This window comes from Leptopilina boulardi, unplaced genomic scaffold (assembly GCF_019393585.1).
Source record: "Leptopilina boulardi isolate dan_hultmark-lab unplaced genomic scaffold, ZJU_Lbou_2.1 LbouV2_305, whole genome shotgun sequence".
In the NCBI taxonomy this organism is placed as follows: domain Eukaryota; kingdom Metazoa; phylum Arthropoda; class Insecta; order Hymenoptera; family Figitidae; genus Leptopilina; species Leptopilina boulardi.
The window spans coordinates 150,400-177,121 of record NW_026137869.1 but is presented as its reverse complement, the minus strand read 5'-3'; the positions used below and the strand labels follow the sequence as shown (position 1 = coordinate 177,121).

At 25.7% G+C, this 26,722-nt stretch overlaps 1 protein-coding gene and 1 long non-coding RNA gene across 4 annotated transcripts in view; one reads left to right on the top strand and one right to left on the bottom strand.

The window, feature by feature from the left end:
- The window catches only part of LOC127283051 (5-hydroxytryptamine receptor-like), a 72,623-nt gene that overhangs the window by 26,668 nt on the left and 19,233 nt on the right, over window positions 1–26,722 (bottom strand). For all 3 annotated transcript variants that reach the window (XR_007843293.1, XR_007843294.1, XM_051307711.1), the window contains 2 exons: window positions 23,591–24,167; window positions 8,267–8,400 (listed from right to left, as the gene is read on the bottom strand). Coding sequence is in view for 1 of the 3 variants with exons in the window: in XM_051307711.1 (XP_051163668.1) it covers window positions 8,267–8,400; window positions 23,591–23,705 (249 nt within the window). In the remaining 2 variants the exon portion in view is untranslated. The remainder of the gene's footprint in view (window positions 1–8,266; window positions 8,401–23,590; window positions 24,168–26,722) is intronic.
- The window catches only part of LOC127283052 (uncharacterized), an 80,389-nt gene that overhangs the window by 46,158 nt on the left and 7,509 nt on the right, over window positions 1–26,722 (top strand). The gene's annotated exons all lie outside the window — the stretch shown is intronic.

Here is a 26,722-nt window from a genome sequence, read left to right as displayed (position 1 = left end):
TACCGGGTCGCTTCTCTATATAATTTTTGCTCGCGTTTTCATCGCTTATATATATATATACGAATGTGCGCGAGAGTGAAAAGAGAAGGCCGGGCTAGCAAAGATGAATAGGTTCTCCTGACTTTCAAGAAATTTTGCCACTTTCGACTCGAACCGAAGATTCGTTCAGTAATTGCGTGTTTCTGACTTCTTCTTCATCTTCTTTTTTTAGTTTCTACTTCTCTATTTTTTTTTTTGCTTTTTGCTTTTTTTTTGAACCGACATTTTGAAAGTTTTTCGAAGCTCATAACTTTTCTCTCTCACTTTCTTTTTCAAGGCATATTACACTCGTCGCCAAGTCTCAAGTGACAGTAATTAAACATACGTCACCAGTGTGAATATTCTTCATATAAATCTCTTTTTCTTTTAGCTAAATTAAGTTTTATATGTTTTTCTTTCAAAACACCACTTTAGTTAATTCAAAAGCGTTCCTTTTTTATAATGAAAATAATGTCAAAAACTTCTTTTCTTTTATTTATTATTTTCTGGTTAAGTAGATATAATTTTGATGTTTAGTGAAGAAAATCGAGAATAGTTAAGAAAATTTTCCTTTAGAAAATTTTTTTTTGAAACTTTTTCTTTTTCTTTGAAATTTCAATATTGGCAATTACTATTGATACCCTTAATCGTTGAGCAAGAGAGGTACGATCAAGGATTAAGCAAATCCACGATAGAAGTGGCACTTTTTCAATTTCAACATCCATCAAGTGGAAAAGTCTTGAGAGAAATAATTAAATGAATTGAATCGGATCCTCTCTCTCTCTTTTGTTTCAAAAAACATTTTTCAATTTTATAAATTAAATATAAATTTTTTTATTATAATAAATTATAATAATATATAGGGTCAGCCGGGGTAAATCCGAACGCTAATTATTTCAGTTTAATTAAAATTTTAAAAAATAAGTTAGACATGAGAATTTTTATCTCAGATCCTCTTCAAGAGATTCTAAGTATTATCCCAGTTTTCGTTTGTTAATTAGCAACAGCATAAACAAAGATAACGAGTATTGCAAAAAATATTGAAAATCAAAGATGACACTCTTTCAGTATTTTGTCTCGTATTTGAAGAAAAAGAGGGACGCATGATTATGTTCTAAAAATCATTAGTCATAATTTACATTTTATCGAATTTTATTTGTCCTAATTAGTTTTGAGCCGAATTTTAATTTGTTCGAAATAGCATTTTTGGCATAATTTTTATCAATCCGATTTTCTATATGGCAGAATTTTTATATAACGGAAAATTCAACTCACAGAATTTTTATTTCTTCGAATTTTTATTTCTCAGAATTTTTATTTGCTCGAATTTTCATTTAACATAATAGGCATTTTAAAGAATTTTTATTGGGTAGAATTTCATTGAATAGAATTTTCATTTAGATGAATTTTCATTTGTTCGAATTATTATTTGATATAATTTCCATATAATCGATTTTTACATACTACAGAATTTTTACTTAACCGACAAATCATTTAATAGAATTTCTAATTGATAGAATTTTCATTTGTCCGAATTTTCAAATGGCCGAACAAACAATCGACAGAAAGATTTCGGCGCGATTTTTAAAATCAACCAATCACAATTTTATGAATAATTTTTGATTGGTTGATTTTAAAAATCGCGCCGAAATCTTTCTGTCGATTGTTTGTTCGGCCATTTGAAAATTCGGACAAATGAAAATTCTATCAATTAGAAATTCTATTAAATGATTTGTCGGTTAAGTAAAAATTCTGTAGTATGTAAAATCGATTATATGGAAATTATATCAAATAATAATTCGAACAAATGAAAATTCATCTAAATGAAAATTCTATTCAATGAAATTCTACCCAAATAAAAATTCTTTAAAATGCCGATTATGTTAAATGAAAATTCGAGCAAATAAAAATTCTGACAAATAAAAATTCGAAGAAATAAAAATTCTGTGAGTTGATTTTTCCGTTATATAAAAATTCTGCCATATAGAAAATCGGATTGCTGAAAATTATGCCAAATGCTATTTCGAACAAATTAAAATTCGGCTCAAAACTAATTAGGACAAATAAAATTCGATAAAATGTAAATTATGACTAATGATTTTTAGAACATAATCATGCGTCTCGAAAAAGAAGCTGAAAATTCATTTTAGTATTTATAATTGTTTGTTATGAATACATGAACAGAAACTATTTTTGATTTTTGCCTTATGTAAAATTTTATTAATAATATCAGACCGTTCGTATTTACCCCGGAAAATTGGAAATCCGGGGTAAATCCGAACGGTATTTTCAATAATTTTTTCTTATATCAGAGCCACACAAAATTGTTTTTATTTGATTACACTATTATTTTAACATTATAAAAGTACATAGAAAAAAGTTTTTCTTTCTATATATGTATCCTCGTTAGTAATTAATAAGCAGAAACTTAATCTCTGTTCTCTCGAAGGAGTGTTCCACTTTTTTTGCCAAATGGTTTGTTGAAAAAAGTTTTTCAGGATCTTAATAAAATTTGGTATTCTAGGGTTTTTGGGGTCGCTGATTACCAATTTGAAGTCAGTTTTTCAAAATTCAAAATGGCGGACGAGAATTAAAAAATTCATTGGATTCGCTCGAAAATTGTTACTCGGGGGTTTTCAGGGTCGCTGATTACGAATTTGGAGTTAGCAAATTTGATCATTTTTAAAAATAAGTTTTAGGAAAGTCCGCCATTTTGAATTAAAAAAATTTGACTTTTATTTTTGTATTTACATTCAATCACTCCAAAATACTTTCTGTACCAAGTTTTGCAAAAATCCGTTATGATTTGATAAAGTAATTAAAGGTTTTAATTGTGTAATGCATTTTAATTTTTAACCTGTTTAATTTTTTGTATTTATATATGATGCATTATTACATAATAGGTTTATTATCGTATTTTTTTTGAGTTTTTATATAAGTTTAACAATTGCAAATTTACTTTAAATTTATTTTCCCTAAGATTTTTCTGAAATACAGTGGCGTTCGTATTTACCCCGGTATTTTAGGAAAGTTGCAAAGTATCGAGGTAAATATGAACGCTAAGTTTCCTGCGATTGTAATTTATCAAAAAAATTTTGCTACCCCATAAAATTGTTCTATGAAAGTAAAGTAACAACTTCATGCACCAGAATACCGGAAGTATTGTCTTTTAAAAGAAAAAACTTATGTTATTGTTGAAACTTACTAAAAGCGTTCGGATTTACTTACTTGCGGCTATATTCAGAGCCTTGAAACGAACATAACCTCAAAATTTAGGTCATTTCTGGCGGGGGAGGGGAGGGGACTTGCGGCTATATTCAGAGTCTTGAAACGAACATAACCTCAAAATTTAGGTCATTTTTGACGGTGAAGGGGAAATGAGAGGAGGGAGGGGGACATGCGGCTATATTCAGAGCCTTGAAACGAACATAACCTCAAAATTTAGGAGGGGGGACTCCCCCCTCCTAGGTCAAGAATTCTTGAAACAGCGGTGGCGGAGGCGGCGGCGATATCTTTTTGTAATATAGGAATATATATATATATAATATTTATATTTCAGTTTAATTTTGTTTCACTTTTTTTTCTATTAAAAAAAAAATATATATCAAAGACAAATTTATTAAGGATCATCGATCATTTTTCATGAATTTTTCGGCTTTGGATATATGGTTACAGTTATGAAACATGAGAATATAATACAAGAGGTTTTTCCACTCTTTCTCTTTCTTTTTTTTCGCGCGAGGTATTATAGTTTGTAATATACGTGAATGGCAGTCTTATAGCAAGTTGTCCAGGCTCGGGAAAAGAAAACAAAGATCCTCGAGAATATATATATATATATATATGTGTGTGTGTGTGTGTGTGTGTGTGTGCGTGATGGAAGAGGAGAATGAGGATTTTCACCACCAGGGCAAAAGATATAGAAAAAAGGGTGTCCAGAAAGAGAAGAAAAAAAAAACCGTTCTCATTCCCTTGGGAAGCAACGTAAATCGGATAAGGACGCATTTTCCACCTATTCCACAATTCTCTCTCCCCCTTTTGCGCTAGATTCTATTGCATTAAATGCCGTAAATATAAATAATGCAGGAATTACTCGTGCGTGAGAAAAAAGGATCTTGCTCTTTTCCTTTTTCATTTATATATATATATATATATATAAATGTGTGTGTGTGTGAAATAAAAGAAGAGATGGGAGATTCTTTCTTTCTTTATTTGGAAAAAAAAGGAAGTAATGAAATAACAAGGAATCCTTCATTTCACAAAAATGGTGTTTTGATTTCCCTTCGCGTATAATTCCCCGTTGAAAGGTTGAAATAGAGTTTATTTTACATTTGTGGAGAGAAAAAAAAATGAAGAACAAAAAGAAAACGTTTCTGTCCTTCTCGTTGATGTATTATCTCGCAGTATATATATATGTACTTTGCAAAAATAAGTCAAAACTTTTTTTTTCAACCTCAATATAATTTTTATTCGCGAATTCCTCGCGTATTTGAAGAGGAATTAAAGAAAAGTAAAATGTCCCTTTAATAAACTTCAAAAAAAAAAAGTTTTTCTTTATTTTTTTGTTACGATTTTTAATAATTAACATTATTTTTTTACTAAAGTTTTAGTGAAAAATAATTAATAGAAATTTTCACTAATTTTTACTAGAATTTTACTATTTGATTTAGTAATTTTAGTGAACGAATCAAAATAGTACACGGAAAAAAAAATTTACCTGAAACAGCGAAACGTTTAACTATAGTAGCTAAAGTTTTACTTGTTTCAGTTAAATCTTTCGCTATTCCAGTGAAACCTTTCGCTGTTTTAGGTAAATTTTTTTTTTCCATGAAACTATAAAAGAAATGTTTTTTCTAAAAAAAAAGCAATAAAATTAAAAGAAAAGAAATTCCGAGTTACAGTATAAATTAAAAGTCCCTGTGAAAATTGAATGGGAAAATATTTGAATTTGTATTTCCTCATTCTTTGCTCTTTTTTACATTCTTCTTCTTCTTCTTTTTTTATGGAAAAGTATAAATTCTTTAGAGGTTTTTAGAGGGTGCAAAAAGCACCCTTTATCCTCAGATAAAGGGAGGCACTTGTACAATCGAAGTGTAGCGTTCAATCGTTGAACTCTCATATAAGAAGCACGTGGGCCAAAATACGTGATGTGAATTTAGATCTCGAGATAGAAGCTGAACAGGGTTTAGTGACAAATTTATAGATAACCAGATGGGTGAAAATGCCGTTTTAGTCTCTTTCTCTATTGCTCTCAAAAGCACAATTAAACCACCGTGCAATAAACCATGCAATTTATTTCACCACCAAAGGTCATAGTTGCTTTTCATTTTTCCCCCTCGATTTTTATTATATTTATGTTAATAATCAGGGAAAATATGAGAAAAGTTTTTTTTTTGCCAATTAATTGGATTAAAATAATGTTTCTATAGTGATTGACTACACTGGGACCTGACATAGTAAACATTCTTTTTTTTTAACGAGAAATACAGAAATAAAATTGGATAGATTAACAAGAAATGAAATTTGATTACTAGGAATATATTAGCGATTTTTTTTTTTCGAAATACAGTGAAACCTGTTTAAGTGGGACACCTTAATCTTGATTACTAAAAAGAATATTTCAACAATTTTTTTTTTATCTAAAAACTTTCTAGTATATTAATTAAATAATCCATTTCTTGTTCAGTTAACCAGGTTTAACTGTATTATTCAAATTTTTTTTTTTTTTGAAATAACAAAAGGGCAAAAGAATTTGTAAAAAAAAAGAAAAATAGTTTTCGAATTCTATTTCATGTTGAATGACATTTTGTCGAAATTCAAGGGCTGTTTCAAGATATCTCGAATAATTTCCTCTGTTCAAATCAATATCACATTCAGACACGCTATCTATTGTTCAAGTCGTGTCACACTCAAAGTTACGTTGTAACGTGACCGGAAGTAACTTCACAAGAAAAGCTAGTTCGAACAGATGGCACCCAGTGAAAATCTACCAAAGTTAAAGGAGAGAGAGAGAGAGAGAGAGAGAGAGAGAGAGAGAGAGAGAGAGATGCATTGACACGTAATAAAAACTGAATTTAGAAAAAAAAAATTTGAAACTCAATTTTATTAAGTAACGTGACTTTTAGAAAAAGTATCAATTTTTATTTCTACGGGGAAATTTTTTTTTTCAATTGTTAAAAGATGCCTTTTTTCCAAAAAAAATTTTTAATTTGTCTTTTATTGTCTCACAGTGTCGATTTTCGTGACTTTTGAATTTTTTTTTAATGTATTTAATTGTTGAATAACACGAAGGGAACATATTTATCAAGACAAAAGCGAAACGAAGAACAACTAAATAATTAATGGGGATGTTTAAAAATTAAACTAATAAATAATATTTGCCTTGTACAACAATTCTATATTGGAGATCGATTAACATGAAATATAACTCTCGATATTGCTCAACTGCGGCTTATCCCATATATATATATATATATATATATATATATATATACACTAAAGAATGATAAATAATCCTTTTCTGTCACTCTATTTTATATTTCTTGTTCTACTCGCGTTCTACTACTAATTTATGATTATTGTCTCTTAATTTTGAAAAAAATTCTCCGGAATAAAAAATCACATTTTTTTATTATGCAAAAAAAAAAATTTTAATTCTCACGAAATTTTTTTTCTAATGAAATTTACTTTTCATGCAAGAAAATAATTTTTATAATAATTTATAAATTATACATTTATTTAAGTAAATATTTAATTTCGTTTATTTCAATTAATATTTATTATTTGCTAAATTAATTAATATTTCGTTGAATTGACTATTAAATTTTATAAATATCAAAAATAATAAGTTACGTTTATTAATTAAATAATAGAAAGTAAAGAGAGAAATTGTATTATTACAATTATTGATCAGTGTAATTGAAATAATAATTGATAACGATTGATTGGTTATTAATTGAAAATAAAGACATTAGCGATTGGCTTGATTTAAACATAAATCAATAGAACTATAAAAATTTATGATTAAAGAAAAAAGTAAATGAAAAAAACAAAATTATATATTATCTACTAATTTATTAAAATTTTTTTTAATTTTCGAAAAAAAAAATATATATACAATAGCATATGAAATAATTATTGAGATAATTGTTTCCCATTTATCAACATTTTGTCCACGTGAATTTCGCTTAATTAACTAGTGTCCTTCATTTATTTTGAAAGAAAACAATTTATTTAAAAGTGTCTGCTCTCTAATGATGTCATTAGCGTCCGGGGACAGACTTTGAAACTTTAGTAAAAAAAAAAAAATTTAACATTTACTTAACTTATGATATGTACATAAATTTCATTTTTATTCCCTTAAAAACTTTTAAAGAGAGTGTATATGCCTCAACTATTTTTCAACAATGTCAAATATAAAAGTTTTGTTAATGAGGGACATTAATTTACGTTTACGTTAAAAGCATTTAAAAAAAAAACCCCCATGACGTCCAATAATAATGCGCAAGTCATTATAACTTTAATAAATATTAATTTATTTTTGTTTTGTTTTTACCAAACAAAAAATTATCTAGTCAAATAAATTGACATTTTTTTTAAAGAAACGTTAAAAAGTATCATTTTGTATGAATTATTGGAAATATATTATTTATAAACAAAATACAATATAATAATGGGAGATTATAGAAAAATTTATAGTTATAGGGCATATTGGAAAGTAGTTAATAAATTCGAACTCAGACGGCGTTATTAAATAATAAAAAAAAAGAAGATAGAGCCCTTAATGTGCTCGTAAAGAAATAGTTGTTAGAAAAAATTTATTCCGAGTAAAACGCGAGAACTTTTATTTTTGTTAAAACTGTAAATAATATTTCCCCTAAGTGTATAGCACTTTTGTTATTAATAAAATAGTAGTAGTCGCAGTATTTATTATATTACTATCATTATTATTATTATTATTATTAATATTTTTTTTTTATTTTATTATTTAATAATTAAATAATTAATTATTATTATTATAAGTAAATAATTAAATAAATTAATTCATGGGGTTTATTTTCATAATTTACATATTTAATTAAAATTAAACGAATATGTGATTAAACGAAAAGTTACACTAATGCTTGTTATAATTGATTAGACTGAATTTAATTATATTATAATTGAGCAATTTTGAATTTAATTTACAATATAGTTGCGCTTGTAGTTTCTGAAATCTAATGTGCAATAATTATTGTAAATTTCATACCTCGTAAACAGCTCCCAAAGGCATGACTAGACAGGCAACCATGAGATCTGCAACGGCCAAACTTACGATTAAGTAATTTGCCACTGATTGCAAATTCCTTTCCAGTACAATTGCTGCTATAACAAATACGTTTCCTGCAAAAAAAAAGTCAAACGAAATAGGTCATTTTAAAATTCAAAAATATTTTTCCACAATTGTATTTATTTTCTTCAGTATTAAAAAAAAACGATTTATTATTTGAAATATCGATTGTATACATCGATATATTGATTGCTACTTCAATATATCGATCTATAGTTCGATATTCCGATTGTTACTTCGATATATCGATCTATACTTCAATATATCGATTGGCATGCCAATTAACTATTTAAAGTATCGATTGTTATATCGATATATTGATTACTACTTCAATATATCGATCTATACTTCGGTATAACGATTTTTACTTCGATATATCGATCTATACTTCAATATATTGATTGGCATGCCAATTAACTATTTAAAGTATCGATTTTTATATCGATATATTGATTGCTACTTCAATATATCGATCTATACTTCGATATACCGATTGTTACTTCGATATATCGATTGTTACTTCAATATATCGATTGGCATGCCATTTAACTATTTAAAGTATCGATTGTTATATCGATATATTGATAGCTACTTCAATATATCGATTGTTACTTTGATCTATCGAATGTTACTTCCATATATCGATTGTTACTTCGATATATCGATTGTTACTTCAATATATCGATTGGCATGCCAATTAACTATTTAAAGTATCGATTGTTATATCGATATATTGATTACTACTTCAATATATCGATCTATACTTCGGTATAACGATTGTTACTTCGATATATCGATCTATACTTCAATATATCGATTGGCATGCCAATTAACTATTTAAAGTATCGATTGTTATATCGATATATTGATTGCTACTTCAATATATCGATCTATACTTCGATATACCGATTGTTACTTCGATATATCGATTGTTACTTCAATATATCGATTGGCATGCCATTTAACTATTTAAAGTATCGATTGTTATATCGATATATTGATAGCTACTTCAATATATCGATTGTTACTTTGATCTATCGATTGTTACTTCCATATATCGATTGTTACTTCGATATATCGATTGTTACTTCAATATATCGATTGGCATGCCAATTAACTATTTAAAGTATCGATTGTTATATCGATATATTGATTACTACTTCAATATATCGATCTATACTTCGGTATAACGATTGTTACTTCGATATATCGATCTATACTTCAATATATCGATTGGCATGCCAATTAACTATTTAAAGTATCGATTGTTATATCGATATATTGATTGCTACTTCAATATATCGATCTATACTTCGGTATAACGATTTTTACTTCGATATATCGATCTATACTTCAATATATTGATTGGCATGCCAATTAACTATTTAAAGTATCGATTTTTATATCGATATATTGATTGCTACTTCAATATATCGATCTATACTTCGATATACCGATTGTTACTTCGATATATCGATTGTTACTTCAATATATCGATTGGCATGCCATTTAACTATTTAAAATATCGATTGTTATATCGATATATTGATAGCTACTTCAATATATCGATTGTTACTTTGATCTATCGATTGTTACTTCCATATATCGATTGTTACTTCGATATATCGATTGTTACTTCAATATATCGATTGGCATGCCAATTAACTATTTAAAGTATCGATTGTTATATCGATATATTGATTACTACTTCAATATATCGATCTATACTTCGGTATAACGATTGTTACTTCGATATATCGATCTATACTTCAATATATCGATTGGCATGCCAATTAACTATTTAAAGTATCGATTGTTATATCGATATATTGATTGCTACTTCAATATATCGATCTATACTTCGATATACCGATTGTTACTTCGATATATCGATTGTTACTTCAATATATCGATTGGCATGCCATTTAACTATTTAAAGTATCGATTGTTATATCGATATATTGATAGCTACTTCAATATATCGATTGTTACTTTGATCTATCGATTGTTACTTCCATATATCGATTGTTACTTCGATATATCGATTGTTACTTCAATATATCGATTGGCATGCCATTTAACTATTTAAAGTATCGATTGTTATATCGATATATTGATAGCTACTTCAATATATCGATTGTTACTTTGATCTATCGATTGTTACTTCCATATATCGATTGTTACTTCGATATATCGATTGTTACTTCAATATATCGATTGGCATGCCAATTAACTATTTAAAGTATCGATTGTTATATCGATATATTGATTGCTACTTCAATATATCGATCTATACTTCGATATACCGATTGTTACTTCGATATATCGATCTATACTTCAATATATCGATTGGCATGCCAATTAACTATTTAAAGTATCGATTGTTATATCGATATATTGATTGCTACTTTAATATATCGATGTATACTTCGATATACCGATTGTTACTTCGATATATCGATTGTTACTTTGATCTATCGATTGGTACTTCGATATATCGTTTGGCATATCCATTAACTGTTTAAAATATCGATTAATAGTTTGAAATATCGATATGTCGATTGGTACTTCGATTTATCGATTTTTATTTTGATAAATCGTTACTTTGATATGTAGATCAATATATTCTAAATATTTGTCGACATTACAAAATATTTGCCTTCATTAATGATTTTCGATTATTTAAAGTATTTTTAATATTTTTTTTTTTTTAGTTATTTCATTACTCTTCCCAAGTAGAAATGTGCCACTGGCATAGTACTGACCCAACACTGCCAGTCAGTATAATAGTACTGACTGCCGTACTGGGCCAGTAGTGGACCAACCCTGGCTGGTAACGCTGTCCAGTACTGATTTTGTCCCGCTCACCAGTACTAACGTAGTACTAGAATAATACTGGCATAATACTGGCAAAGTACTTATCCGGACTTAAAATCTCACTTTTTTACAAAATGCTAAAACACGCTTTCCAATGCAAATTTCATCCTTATTAGCTTATTACTCCCATTTTTACCACGAACAGGTAATGTGAAGCCAATAATAGTTAATGTTATTTAGAATATATAAAATATTATTAACAAGAAATAATTAAAATAATAATTATCATTTATATTAATTAAATTATTTTATTTTTAATAAATTATTTTACAAAAAATAATTTGTGTTGTAAATTTTTTTATTTTTTTAAATTCATAATATTTAATTTTTTTTACTTTGCACTTATACTTAATTTAATAATTATTTAATAATTGATATTACACATGAACAAATATTGTACTTATAACACTTAAAACTAAGAACGAAAAATCTCGCACGCATGGGGGATCGAACCCTAAACCCTTAGAACGCAAGTCAGATACGCATACCGCACAGCCGCGCTGGCTTGAAGTGCTGACTTGAAGTAGTTCACCTAATACAAAAGTTTTGATTTCAAAGTTTGTATTATCTATTGATCACGAAAATAAAATGAATTTATTCTTAAATTTTTTAAACTCACAAAATTTTTTCAATTTTTACAAAGATTTAATGAAATAAAACTGGATATCAATTTCAGTTAAATATTTTTAATAAATTATTTTTACCGTAAATAATATTAAAACAGACAAAAATGATTGATGAATTACATAATTAAAAATAAGTTAATAAAAGACGACTGTAAAATATGAATGGTGAAAAATTTTTTAAATTTAATATTTAATTATTAATAATATTTAAAAATTACAGTGAAAAAATTACATTTGCTTTATTTTTAAAACTATTAGAAAAAAATTCTCAACTTATTGTTATTGTATGCATGATAAATAACTTAATGCACATATGAGTACTAAAATAACTAAAAAAACATAAATATATTTTATATAGGTATATAATAATACATTACAATTACATCCAAAATTTTGAGGGAAAGTATTCGAAAGAAATTAATATACATTTTTTTAAATAAAAAATCATCGTTTTCTACCTATTGAAATAATTTAAAGACTTTTTCATTTAATGTTTTTTATCACCGACATAGTACTGATTCGGTGTGAATGACAGTGTACTGCCAGTACTGGTTTTAATATTTTTTTACCTCCGACATAGTACTGATTCGGTGTATTAGTCAGTACACTGCCAGTACTGAAAGTCAATACCGACAGCCAGTATTGGATCAGTACCATGCCGGTGTTTAATTACGGCGAGCTACGGATATTTCTACTTGGGTTGTGATATAAATAATTACAGCATACGTGCGTATGGTTATTAATGTATATATATAATAATTAATCATATTTTATAAAAGACACTTGAGCACTATTGCGAACAAGAAACTCTCTTTGTACGAGAAAATGAAATCAGTGTCCCTTGAGAAATAAATTATGAAGCCCCTCTCCCCCCCCTCCTATCTCTCTCTTCTTTTGCCTAAGTTTTTTCGTTCAGAAAAGTATGTTTTTAAACAAACAACTAAAATTAAATTGCTCTCGTTGTATGTTACCAATTTGGAATTTTTTTTTCTCTCTCTTTCTTTCTCTTTTTTTTTATAAGTATTTTTTTTAATTTTCTACGTAAATACACAGGGAATAAAAGGATCCTCTTTATCTTTTATGTAAGTCGCAAGGATAAAAGTGTACGTGATTCTTCTGTTATCTTTAAAATACGAAACTTTCCGGAAAAAGACGATAAAGTTTTAATTGAAGATTGTGTCTAACTTCAATAAGTTAAAGTTACTCCTTGTTATAGAAGTTTAAAAAAAAAAAACAAAAAATAATAATAATAAAATAATAAAATGCAGAAAATTTCAAGGTTAATATACTTTTGATTATTCAAAAAGTAAGGAAAAAAATATTTACCTAAAATAGGGAAAAGTTTCACTAGAATAGCGAAAGATTTAACTAAAACTTTTGCTACTCTACACAGAAAAAACTTGGACTCATTTTTGTTGCAACTCATTTTCTTTTGGGTATCGAAATGAGTATGGGACAAACTTCATGTTATTCAAAATGATATTGGCTGGAATTTCAGATTTCTAAGTTGGCATCATAAGCAGAGTAATTTTGTATTTCAATTATTGTTTCTAATATTTCAACAACACCAGAAAGATTATTTTGACCAGTACGAATATTTAGAAGTTTTTAAATAAAAATTATTTATTATTATTTACGTAGATAATAATTAATTTCATAAGTTTTTAAATGTACCGCTATTATTTAAGTTGGCAGTACCGTTCCTGTTGTCAAAACACATGTTTTCATTTTTCTAACCTAAAAACATATTTCCTTTATTATTTTATTACGCGATTACAAGCAATTTTTAATCAAATATATTAAGTCTAGCGTGTTATTTACTTCTTTGTAATTATTATATTTCATGTTTTTGTGCAAAATTATTCGTTATTTCACAATATTTTTCCATTTTTCTTTTTCTCAAAATGAAACTTGCCTGTTTCATTTTGATACTTTTACCTTAGAACTCGAAATGAGACAACCAGTTTCATTTTTGTTGCGAATCAAATTGAGTATAGAATCTATACTCAATTTGAATTCAGGTTTTTTCTGTGTAATGAAACGTTTCGCTGTTAATATTTTTTTTCCGTGTAAGGAAAAAGATTCTTTTTTTTTTTTGCTACTGTTTTATTTTTTGTTTTTTTGTTTACTAATTTCTTTGAAACTTATGAAATAATTATATTTTTCTGAAAAGAAATCATTTTTTCTTCTTTACTTTCTTGTATATATATATATATGTTGACATTAAATGAATACTCTCGAGTGTAATATAAAATTTGATTCGGTTTTACTCTCGTGGAAAATGGGTCGTTAATAGACGGAATTAGAGCAATGTCCTAATTATTTGTCAGTCGTATAAAATAAAATTCAGTTGCATTCATATGAAGAGCGTGTGGAAGCAGGCACTAAAAGATACAATAGCTAATTCCATTCTATATATATATAGACGAGAGGGAAGGAGAAAGAAAGTAACTCTTTCTTACTCTTACTCTCTTGAAATGTCTCGCTTGTAAGACATTTAAAGAAGTTTAAGGACCCTCGTGAAAGGCAAGAAGGGTTGTGACACAATCGGAAGAGTACTTGGAAAGACCAATAAAATTGCTGACTGGAAGGGCTAATGCCATTACTCTTGGGAGTTACAGATGCCGACTTTGCAGTTGCGGAACAGCTGCGTCATAAAATCTTGCCGTTCAATGTGTATATATATATATATATATATATTAACTATTCCGTTATTGAAAGTATGCACAAGTATTTTCAGGACAACGGAAGCAGCCGGCAAGTGTCACGAGACTCGTTGATAGATTACACGCAACGAAAACCTGTCAACTTCAAATTAATCACTTTTACTCTTTCTCTCTCTCTCCCTTTGCTTTGAAACACGTCGTTGGCTACCTACGATCTTTAACCCTTCGAGTATATACACTTGACTCTTGAAATCTCCCCCAATTCACTCTAATTATTGTGTCTTCAAAATACCATTGAATTCATGAAGAAAAATTAAATTCAATTATTAAATTTGTATTAAATTGAATTAAATTAATGTAATTAACATAATTTGAAAAATAACTGATTTTAACTACCATTGATTATAATCACCGTTTATTTAGGATTAGCACGGTTATTATTATTAAATTATTATTAAATTAAATTAAAGATTAAATTAATGAAATTAACATAATTTTGAAACAAACTGATTTTAACTACCATTGATTACACCGTTCGACACAATTTTTGACCCACAAAAAAATTTAACATTTTCGGAAACTAGGACCCCAAAAAAAATACCCGTATCTGGCCGTTTTGCTAGATCAAGTCGTTTGTGGTTTTTAGGGGTGAAAACAGCCCCTAAATAAAAAGTGACAAGATATCTTTTAAAAATTATTAATATTTTATAAAACTTGGTATCTGGGGGTTTTCGGGGTCACTGATTATTAATCTGATGTCAGATTTTCAAAATTCAAATTGGCGGATCCAATATGGCGATCAAAGTTTTGAAAAGTTATTAATTTTTTTTTTTATATCCACCATTTTGAATTTTGACAATTTAACATCAGATTCGTCATCAGCGACCCAAAAAAAACCCCTAGATACCAAGGTTTAAAAAAAATTTAATAACTTTTTAAAATTTTTACCGCCATTTTGAATCCGCCATTTTGAATTTTGAAAATCTGACATCAGATTAATAATCAGCGATCCCGAAAACCCCCAGATACCAAGTTTTATAAAATATTAATAATTTTTAAAAGATATCTTGTCACTTTTTATTTAGGGGCTGTTTTCACCCCTAAAAACCACAAATGACTTGATCTAGCAAAAATGCCAGACACGGGTATTTTTTTTGGGTCCTAGTTTCCAAAAATGTTAGATTTTTTTGTGGGTCAAAAAAAAAGTTGAATTTTGTCGGACGGTGTTATAATAACCGTTTATTTAGGGTTACCATGGGTTAGGAAAATCAGGGAAAAGTCAGGGAATTTTATAAAAATTACTGAAAAAATAACAAATTTCTAAAAATGATACTAAAATTATTATTTTTGAAATTTTCAATTCAAACATTTGCTTCTAAAAATTATTGTCTTTTTATAATTGAAAACCTCTTGAAATATTTTCATTAAAGTGAGGGAAAAAATTGAAATTCTAACTGGAAATCAGGGAAAAATAAAATTTTTGTGTCAACTCATTCATTAATTTTAATTTATTGATTAATCATTTAATTTAATTATTGATTCGGATTTAAATCTAATGGTAGTTAACTATTTCTTTTTTGATTTTTTTAATTAATTAATTTAAATCCAAAAATTATTGTAAAATTGTAAAATACCAAAGAATTATTATATTTTAATTAATTATATTATATATTTAATTAATTATATTTTAATTATTTAATTTAATGGTAGTTGTTTATTATCATCGCACTTATCTACCATACATTGTAATTTTCCTGAACTGTAAATATAATTATTTTTAATTTATTTAATAGTAATGATAATTAATGGTAATGAAATTCAATACTAATTAACCATATTTAATTGAATGGAACTACCATTGGTTTAAAATTATTATTAAATTTAAATCCATTGGTAATTAACTACTTTTGGATTTAATTAATCCTGATTATAATTTTATTGCAATTTATTTTAACTACCAATCAGTTATCGTTGGTTGTTATCATTACTGATAGTTATAATTCTTATTATTTATTAATGATACTTACATTTAAACAATTGTACAAGTTATAATCGTCTGATTTTTTAATTAATTTTATATTGTTTATTTTACTTATTTGTTATTTTATTACTATTATTTTATTACTATTATTTTATTACTATTATTTTATTACTATTATTTTATTACTATTATTTTATTACTATTTTTTTATTACTATTATTTTATTACTACTATTTTATTACTACTATAATTTACATTGTTACTTTAATTTTACAAACAAATTGAAGTGAAATAATTTTTGTCCGCGAAAAATCTGAAAACCGACGGGAATCGAACCCTAAATTTCCCATCGCAAATCGAGACCGCTTATCACTTGGCTACAGAACCAAACAAAAAACTTGTTGTACTAATTGCAACTATAGTCGTAAATTTTTATTCTATATAAAGAACAGATTTAAAAAAAAAAATATTTATATTTCTTTTACAATTTTTGAAAATGTAAATAAATTTTGTTTTCACATTCGCTTTGTTGAGAAAAGAAATATAGTTTTCTTTGGAATGAAGCAAAAAAAAAAAAAAATTGTAATTAAGGAGAAAAAATTCAAATATGATGAAAAAAAATTTTTTTTTTTTTTTCACAACCTGACTGTTATTGACCCCAGATATATAAATTATGCCTGGCTTAAAGCGTGAAAACAGAATCTAACAATAGATGTGGGCATAATTCTTGTTGCTGTCATTAGCAGGCGATTCGGGGGGGGTCGAGGGGGGTTTAGTGGAGGGAGAAAAAAAAATCATTAATTACGAGAACTTGACCCGGGGCATAAAAGGAAACTAACCTTCATATAAATCCTCTTTTTTGATGCTTTTTCTGTTAATGAAAAATGCAACTTGAATACTATATAAAGTGGCGAAAATACATTGTCGAAAATGTCGAATTTAATGTCTTATTGCGACCTTCCAAACGGCAATAAACTAGTTTTTTTTTTGTTTTTATTTATCTTTTCTTTAAACTCGTTGTCCAAATATTAGAAACATTAAATTATTTATTGATATAAATTTATTTTATTCCAATATTTTTATTTGATTCATTATTATTTTTTGTATTTTTTTATAATTATTATTAATATTTATTATTTTAATTTAACTATTTTTTTTTAATATTGTTTTATTGATATAAAAATTTTAATTGTATATAATTTTTTAAAAAATTTTATTATTTTAGTTTTATTTTATTATTTTTTATATTATTATTTATTATTATTATTTTTATTATTATTATTTATTTATTATTTTTTATTTTTTTTTAGTTTCTTATTGTATTGATATTTTTGTTTATATTTAAAAAAAAAATTAAATAAAAATAATGCAAAAATTTGAGACAGAAAATCTTTTTCTAAGATTTTTACAAATGTTCTTTCTTTTTTTTTCCTAATTTTTTTCTGTTCTTTTTTTTTTTTTTTTTTTTTTGAAAATCTGATCAAGGCAATTATATTCTCATCATGGAAATAGCACATGGGGGTTGTGACTACACGGAGGGGAAGTTTTTTTGTCTTGACCTCCTTTTTTTGAAACTAGCCGCCGTCTCAATGCCAAAGAGATTATTCTTTAAACCTCTCTCTCTCTCTCAAAAAAAAAAAAAAAAATCTACGAAATACACAACAGAGGAAAACAAATATTTACAAAAGAAATTGTTTATATTTTCAAATTGTTTCCGTTTAAAAAGCAAAATATGAAATAATTTGAAAATAATATAATTTTTTAAATTCAAATATAATTTTTGAAATAAAAAATCTAAATTATATAATAATAATAATAAATGAATTATATAAAAAAAATTTAAATATTTTATTATCGATATTCAATGATTTTGCTTTATCAAAATTTAATTTAAAATTCACATTTTGAATTTTTTTTTTCGCGATAAAATTATAATGGACAAGAAAGAAAAATGGGTAATAAAAAAAAATGCACGGGGAAAATGAATTTTTTTTTTTTTTTAATTAAAAAGTTATAATAATCAAAAAGTTGTAAAATAAAATAGTTAATAGCAAGAGAGATATATCTCGCAATAAATAACAAGTGATACTAAGATATCGCTTATAAACTCTTGTATTGGATTTGGTGCGTTATTATCAACATGAATACTTTGAGCGTTATTGTAATTCTGAACAGTTTCTATGGCCATTCAAAATCTGTCATACGCGTATATTAAATTGTGAAATTGTAATTAGCAATTCAATATTTCAACAATATTCGCTACATTAAATTCAAATGTTACAATGACTCAATATATATATATATATATATATATTATATAGTGAGAGAATATAATAAAATATATATAGGATAAATGTAAATCGACTCAAATTTCTATTCGTTTATTATTCTCATTGATCATACAAAACTCAATGATCCTTTTCTTGTTTTATGGTGAAATTTCTCATTTTGATTAATTATTTTTCGTTTTTAATAATTAGTATAAATTTTTTAATTATGAAAAAAATTTTCTCTTTTTCTATATCATTTCTTTTTTTTGAAATTCATATTTCTTTTGATCGCAGAGATATTTGAAAGGAAAAAATAAAAAAAAATTTTTTCGAAAACCCAAATATTGAAACAGAATAGATGATCAAGGAGAAATAATAACGGGAATTAAAAATTTTCCCATTTGCCGAAATTGTAGTCAATGAATTAATTAATCATATGAAATCAATTCCATTTTCTCCCTTTTTCAAGGAATAAAAATTTAATTCTAAAAACCTTTTTTGCAAAAAAAATTCATCATACAAAAATTTTTTTCGATGTAAATTAAATAATTCAGATATAATCTAACTAATTGAAAATGGAATGATAAAAAGTCGATAAACTCGATTAGAGACAAAGAAGAGTATATATATATATATATATATATGAAGTCAACGAGCGAAAGCAACAAGTTTGCTTACTCGGAACAAAAATAATTTCACGACTATTTTTTTCTTCATCTTAAAAAAAAAAAAACCACCTTCCATTGAGATAAAAGTATTTTGTGTGGCGAATCGCCATGATGTCATTCTCTTAAAAAATTTATAGCAAAATGAGAGAACCCCCGTTCCTCGAATGGGCAAACGTTAGAAATAAATGAGCTTGGAAAGTGGACGAAAGCTAAGGTGCTTGAGGGTAACAACAATTTTCTGAAAGAGGAAAAGAAACGATATGAGTGTAAAAAGTAAGTGGAAACAAAATGACCGGACGTGAAAAGAAAGGAATATGGTGACGTCTTTAGAGTCTGCACCACCAAAAAAAAAAAATAGGGGGAGAAAAAAAAATTATGATGAAAATGCTGCTATTTCTCGACGAAAAAAAATTATTCTTATCAAAGCCACTTTTTCTTTTTTTTTATGTCATAAGAGCAAAATATTTGCGATTTTCATAAAAAATACAAATGAAGATATTTTTTTAAATATTTTTTTTTTCTTTACTGAACCAAAATTTTGTTGACTCGAACAATTTTTTAATATTTGTAACTTTGGTCTTGCGACCTATCAAAGTGATTAGTTCGAAGTTTTTTCATTAGGCTTCGTAGTCTAGTGATCAACGTTCTCGACATGTAATGCGAAATTAAGGGTTCGATTCCCAGCGGCTACAGATTTTTCTCGACAAAAATTATTCCAATTCAACTTGTTTATAAATTTAAGTAATAATATAAATAGTAAATTATAATAAATAAGTACTAATAAATAAATAATAGTAATTAATAATAAATAATAATAGTAAATAATAATTATAAATTATAAATTATAAATAATAATAATAATAATAATGAATGGCAAATTTTACTGTAAATTACAGTAAATCTAAAGTTACAATAATTTGTAGTTATAATTAATGGTAATTATTCCTTGAAAATTGAAATCGTTGGTAGATATAAATGTTGATTACAATGATTGAAAGTACCTTCAATTAAAATTTAAATTAAATAAATTTGCCCGTCTATATTAAATAAATAAATAATAATAACTAAAATAATAATTGGTATAATTAGAATCGTTTATTAATTAAAATGAAAAATAACTAAAATTAAAATTAACGAACATTAAAATTAACAAAAATTAAAATTAACTAAAATAAAAATTAATTAAATGAAAATTAATTAAAATAAAAATGCAATGATTGAAATGACATTAAATTGAAATTTCTACACTTTAATATCACGAATAATTAAATTAATTAATAGTATCGATTATTTACAAAATAATAATTGGAATAAATAAATTTTCTTGATAATTTAAACAACTTTAATTATATTTATATTTACATTAATTAATAATTCAGTCTAATTTTGTTTCCTTGTTTATATTGTAAAAAAAAGAAAAATGACATTATTTGAAAATCAACCCTCCATCAGAAATTTTTTTTTTTTTTTTTGAACCACAATGATAATGAAATATCCATAAATTTACAAGTATCGACCTAATTTCACAAGTGAGAAATTGATGAAGTCCATAATTTAATTACAAAATAGAGGTGGCTTTTTCGTGTTTACGTGTATGTTTGTGTGTGTCATAATTTACTTGCTAAATCTCGGTAAAATTATTATTATTATTATTATTATATTTGCAAAAGCATGATGAACGTGAATAGTACACGACTTATTAATATTACAATGTTTTCATATAGTATATAATTATAATCGTATGATAATTGTATTGTTGATTTATATAATATCCCATTCAATTGAAAACAAAAGTGATGAAAAACTCGAGTTATTGAAGATTTATTCCGATTGTGGTATAAAGTATATTTATTTATTATTATTACTAGCAAAATTAATATTTAATTGTTTGTTATAAAGAAATTAAAGATTAATATTATCAATAATAATTTAACAAAATTTTGAACTAAAATGATTCTTCACTAAATTAATTATTTTTAATAATTTTAATGAAATACATATCACAAATTCAATTATATCAAAATTATTTTTCAATTAAAATTTTTATGAAATTTAACAATTGTTTATAATTTAAAAAAAAAAAATATCACAATAAAATTGAATTATTTTTTGAAAATTTCAATTCAAAATAAACTAAAATTCAATTATTACCCGAAATTTTAATTCAAAATCAATTAAAAATCCAATAATTATCCAAAATTTTCAATTTAAAATTTAATTATTTACCAAGTTTTCAATTTAAAATGAAATAAAATTCAATTATTTTCTAAAATTTCTATTCAAAATTAATTATCCAAATTTTCAATCAAAAATGAACTTAAATTAAATTATTATCCAAAATTTCAATTAAAATTCAATTATTTCACAAAATTTTAAATTCAAAATGAACTGAAATTCAATTATTTTCCAAATTTAAAATCAAATTAAATTTTTATTATTCTCAAAAATTTGAATTCAAAATTAATTGAATTTTCAATAATTTGAATTTAAAAGCATCTAAAATTTAATAATTTCTAAAATTTTCCATCGAAAATTTTTTTTTTTGAAATTTAATAATTTCAATTATAACTCTAAGGAAATTCAATTATTTTTAACTATTTTAATAATATTCTTTGAAATTTCAACTATCTGAAACCATTTTTTAATTAAAAATGATTTTCAAATTATTGTATTTTGTCCGCATTTTCTAATAAATTTTTAGTGAAATCATCTAAAATTTTAATTACAAAACACTTAAAGTTTCAATTAATTTCAAAAATGTCAATTTTAAATCTTTGAAAATTCAATTAAATTTAAAAAATGTTTTCCAAAAATTGTTTGATAAATTATTTTTAGTTCTGTAAAATTTAATAATTTTTTGAAAATTAACAATATATCTTTTGAAATTTAATTATTTCTAAAAATTTCAACTTTAACCCTTCGAAAAGGATTATTATTAAAAAAAAAATTTTTTTATTTAAAAATCTGTAAAATATTTTTGTTAAAATAAAAAACGAATCCACTTTTTTTTGGAATATAAATCGACGAAAACGACTTTTTTGTGTCTTTAAGTTGATTCGAGGCCTGTGTTTTTATAATTAATATTTAATAGATATTCGTTGGCCCCTGGTACCTTAAAAATTAATTTTTAAAAATAAATTTTTTTCAAATTACTATCTTGTACGAAATTTCCTGGCGCATCTTTTTTCTCATCATAAATTTTTTGTATTTGTATACAATTTTTGAATCAATATACAACTTTAAAAAAAATTTCGTTGGTAAACGTTGTGTACTTCAACTTTGTGAATTGAATTTTCGAATTTGGAATTTTAAAGAAACTTATTCCGAAATTTGGAAATACAATTATACAACTTTGTCAAAAATGAGAAAAAGAATTGTCAAAATTTGACACGTCATAAGATTACTATTCAAAAAAACACGTGAAATCAGAAAAGGCCAACTTCAAGTTAGGACAGAAGCACAGACCAAGCATTTTATTATTATATATTTTTTTTATTTTAGTTATGCCAAATTTTTTTCTTTAATTACAAAATGTAATACAGTGAAACCCCGTTTATCCGAGGTCTTGATTATCCGAGGTGGTGTCTCAGTAGGAAATTCTGCATTATCTCTGAGTGTAGTCTACGTCATCTGAGTTATTTTTAATTTTAGTTTTTTATAAATATGAGTTTATTTTTAATAAATTCAAATTGTTTAAATTATTATGGAATATATACAATTGACTGAATATTTAAATTACATTTTCACTCAACTTTCGGTATAAATTTTTAATAAATATTTAATTTAAATTTTTAGTCAACTTTTACGCCGAACATTTCACGAAACTTTAATTTAAATCTTCACTCAATTTTCGCGTCGAAAATTTCTGGAAAATTTAATTTAAATCTTCCGTCAAGTTTTACGCCAAACATTTATTCATTTTGGACATTTAAATCTTTATACAATTTTCTCTAAACTTTGCAATTAAAGTTTCCGAAGTTTGCAAATAAATCTTTAGGAAATTTTCAGGAAATTTTCGGTGCTGTGGGGGTTATTATGCAAATCTGAAAGGAATTTTTTTTGGGAATATTCAAAAATCTCTTGGTATAAAAATAATTATAAAAAAAGGAAATAAAAATTAAATTTTTTTTTAAAAAAAAAATTGAGAAAACTCACCTACAACGGTAGCGAGGATCAAAATTCCTAAAGCGGCAGCAGTAAGAATTGCAGTGACGTCACCAAAAGATGTGGCTGTCACGAAGGAAGCATTAATAGTGATGTTGGCCTCCATGACCTTCAATTGAAGATTACCGATCGGTTATCGACAATTTACTCTCACTTCTCTCATTATCATCGATTATTATCATTATTATTCTATATCGAACATTTTTTCTGATCTCTCGATCATTATTATTATTATTATTATACACGTTGTCCATTTTGTAATTTCGACAATTATCGCAATTTATTTTCTTTAATTTCATTAAAAAATTTTTTTTTTTTTTTATATGTATCAACAATATTTTTTTGTCTCTTGCTGTAAAATTACATTTTTTTTTCTCTTTTTTTTCATATATAATTTAATTTATGATTTAAGATTTATTAATTATGCGAAAAATTTTTTTTGACAATTTTCTTGAATTCACATTATTTTGATGGTCGTCGATGTTGCCGTTACTGATACTAGCCAGACCTTTGGAAATCGATGAATGCTCGTGTGTCAACATTTGCCAGGGAATCAGTCTCGTAACTCCTGAAAATGACAATTTATCATTTTTTTTTTAAATGCCTCACGTTGCTGAATACAAACGATATATTTAATTGGGGAACGCAAGTCAAGAATTTAATTTATCTTTTTCAGTGGGCAGACGTGTTTTGACTATTAAAATACTGTGTATTTTTGGAATTTTTATTTTTTTTTTATTCTCAAATTTACTTATTTTAATTTTCTCTCAGTAGTAAAAAATTGTGTTAGACAAAATTATATTTAAATTTTTTTTTCATTACTCTCAGTAATGTAAAAAATTGTTTTTTTTCTGCCAGTAGTAAAATTCAGTAATAGTCAGACAGACTATTTCAGTAGTTTATTATTGTTTTAGTCAGACAGAAAAATTGAAATTCAGTAGAAAAAATTAACATGGAATAAATTTTTAAATAATTTTTTTTTAAGTAGTAAGCTTCAGTTACAGTCAGACAAATTCATTTCTTAAAATCAGTAGTAGAAAAAAATTTTTTTTTTTTAATATTTTTAAAACGTTTTTCTTATATACATTTTTTTTATTTCCTTTCTAAAGTGAAAAAAAAATCAGTTGTAATATTCACTTGGTTTCAGAACGAAAACCCGAACTATTCTACTGAAAATAATTTCTCAAGTTGTGTCCGACTAAGTGGAACTATTTCACTGAAGAGCGTTTCGTGGCCGGCGGTCTGATAAAATAGAATCATTCTACTGAGATGAAAATAAAGCCTTACAACCGTGAGTAGGACCAAAAAAAAAAAAAAAAAAAAAAAAATGCATATAAACTGAAAAGATACAAAAGAGGAAAGAAAAATAAATTCCAAAATTTTTTAAAATACAAAAATATTTTTTTTTTTTTGAAACATATAATTATGTAACTATTTTTATAAAAAAAAATTTCACAAGTGTTTGTGTCTGACTAAAGCAGAAATAATCTACTGGAAAGAATTTCTCAAGCGTCGCGTCTCACATAAAAGGAGTTATTCTACTGAAAAGAATCCAGTGCCTGACAATAAACGTAACTGTTCCACTGATTGTGAGAAGAGTTCCGCATTTTATCTCTAATACCCAAAATTGAGTTGAAAAAAAAATTTTCTTAATTCTTTGTTTTTTTTTATTATCGTCTCTTCAAAAAAAAAGCAAAAAAAAATCTGCAAATTTTTTAAATCATAAAGTCATTATAAAAAAATGATTTTTCTCTTCTCTCGCAAAGATTAATGAAATTAAGATTGGAAAATATTCCTCATTTTTTTTTTGAAACGATATAAGAATTTATGAAGTCTCTAAAAGGGCAATTTTAACGACCCTTTATATATATATATATTTCCTCAAAGGGAAACTATATATATATATATATATATTTCTTTCCCATGGGAAACCATTTATTATAATCTTTATTTTTTCACATGACTTCCACGTGTTTGCAACATGAGAGTAGCCCTTATATTCTTTTTTTTTGTGTACAAAAATTGCCCTACAAAACTATTAGGGTCACTTTCAACAATAAATATTAGCCCTTAGCATTTTATAAATATTTAATAAGATTTTTCGATGTAATTAAATAAATGGATATATTTACCTCGGTTTAATAATAATTAATTAGTTGTGAAAGAAAGAACCATTAAGGAAGGGAATAATAATTAACGATTGTGTTATATTATATTTAAAAAGAATTTTGTCGTGTTTTTTTTTTCTGCATATAAATAAATAAGTTCCTCCTCCCCCCCCACCCTTACGGAAGATAAGGACTTTATTATTTTTCAAACTATAAAGTCCATGTCTATATATAGTTTGGAGAGTTAACAACGGAACATTATCAGTAGCATGTTATAACGTATATATCTTTACAACTCTCAATGGCTTTTCAAATGGGATATCCGCGCTCGGTTTATCCTTATCGAGAATGCGCTTAGTGCCTGAAAATAGTAAAGAGAATCATTTATTCCGCATAATGACTGCGCATTTCTATCGCGGTTATCGATTTCTCTCTCTCTCTCTCTCTCTCTCTCTATTATATCCACAAACATAACTTTTCCGTTTATTGGCAAATTGCGCTTTCGTTTATATTATTTCCAAACGAAATGATGCACTTTTGTATTACGCGACAAAAACATTGTATTTGTTTTTTATTTATTGTCCCCTGCCCCCCCAAAAAAAAACAACAAAATGAAAAAAAGAATTTTTGAAAGCAAAATAAATTACCCTTTTATAGAAAAAAAAAATTTCTTTTCTATTTTTCTATAATTTATTATATATTTATATGGGACGCATGATTATGTTCTAAAAATCATTAGTCATAATTTACATTTTATCGAATTTTATTTGTCCTAATTAGTTTTGAGCCGAATTTTAATTTATTCGAAATAGCATTTGGCATAATTTTCATCAATCCGATTTTCTATATGGCAGAATTTTTATATAACGGAAAATTCAACTCACAGAATTTTTATTCCTTCCAATTTTTTATTTGTCAGAATTTTTATTTGCTCGAATTTTCATTTAACATAATCGGCATTTTAAAGAATTTTTATTTGGGTAGAATTTCATTGAATAGAATTTTCATTTAGATG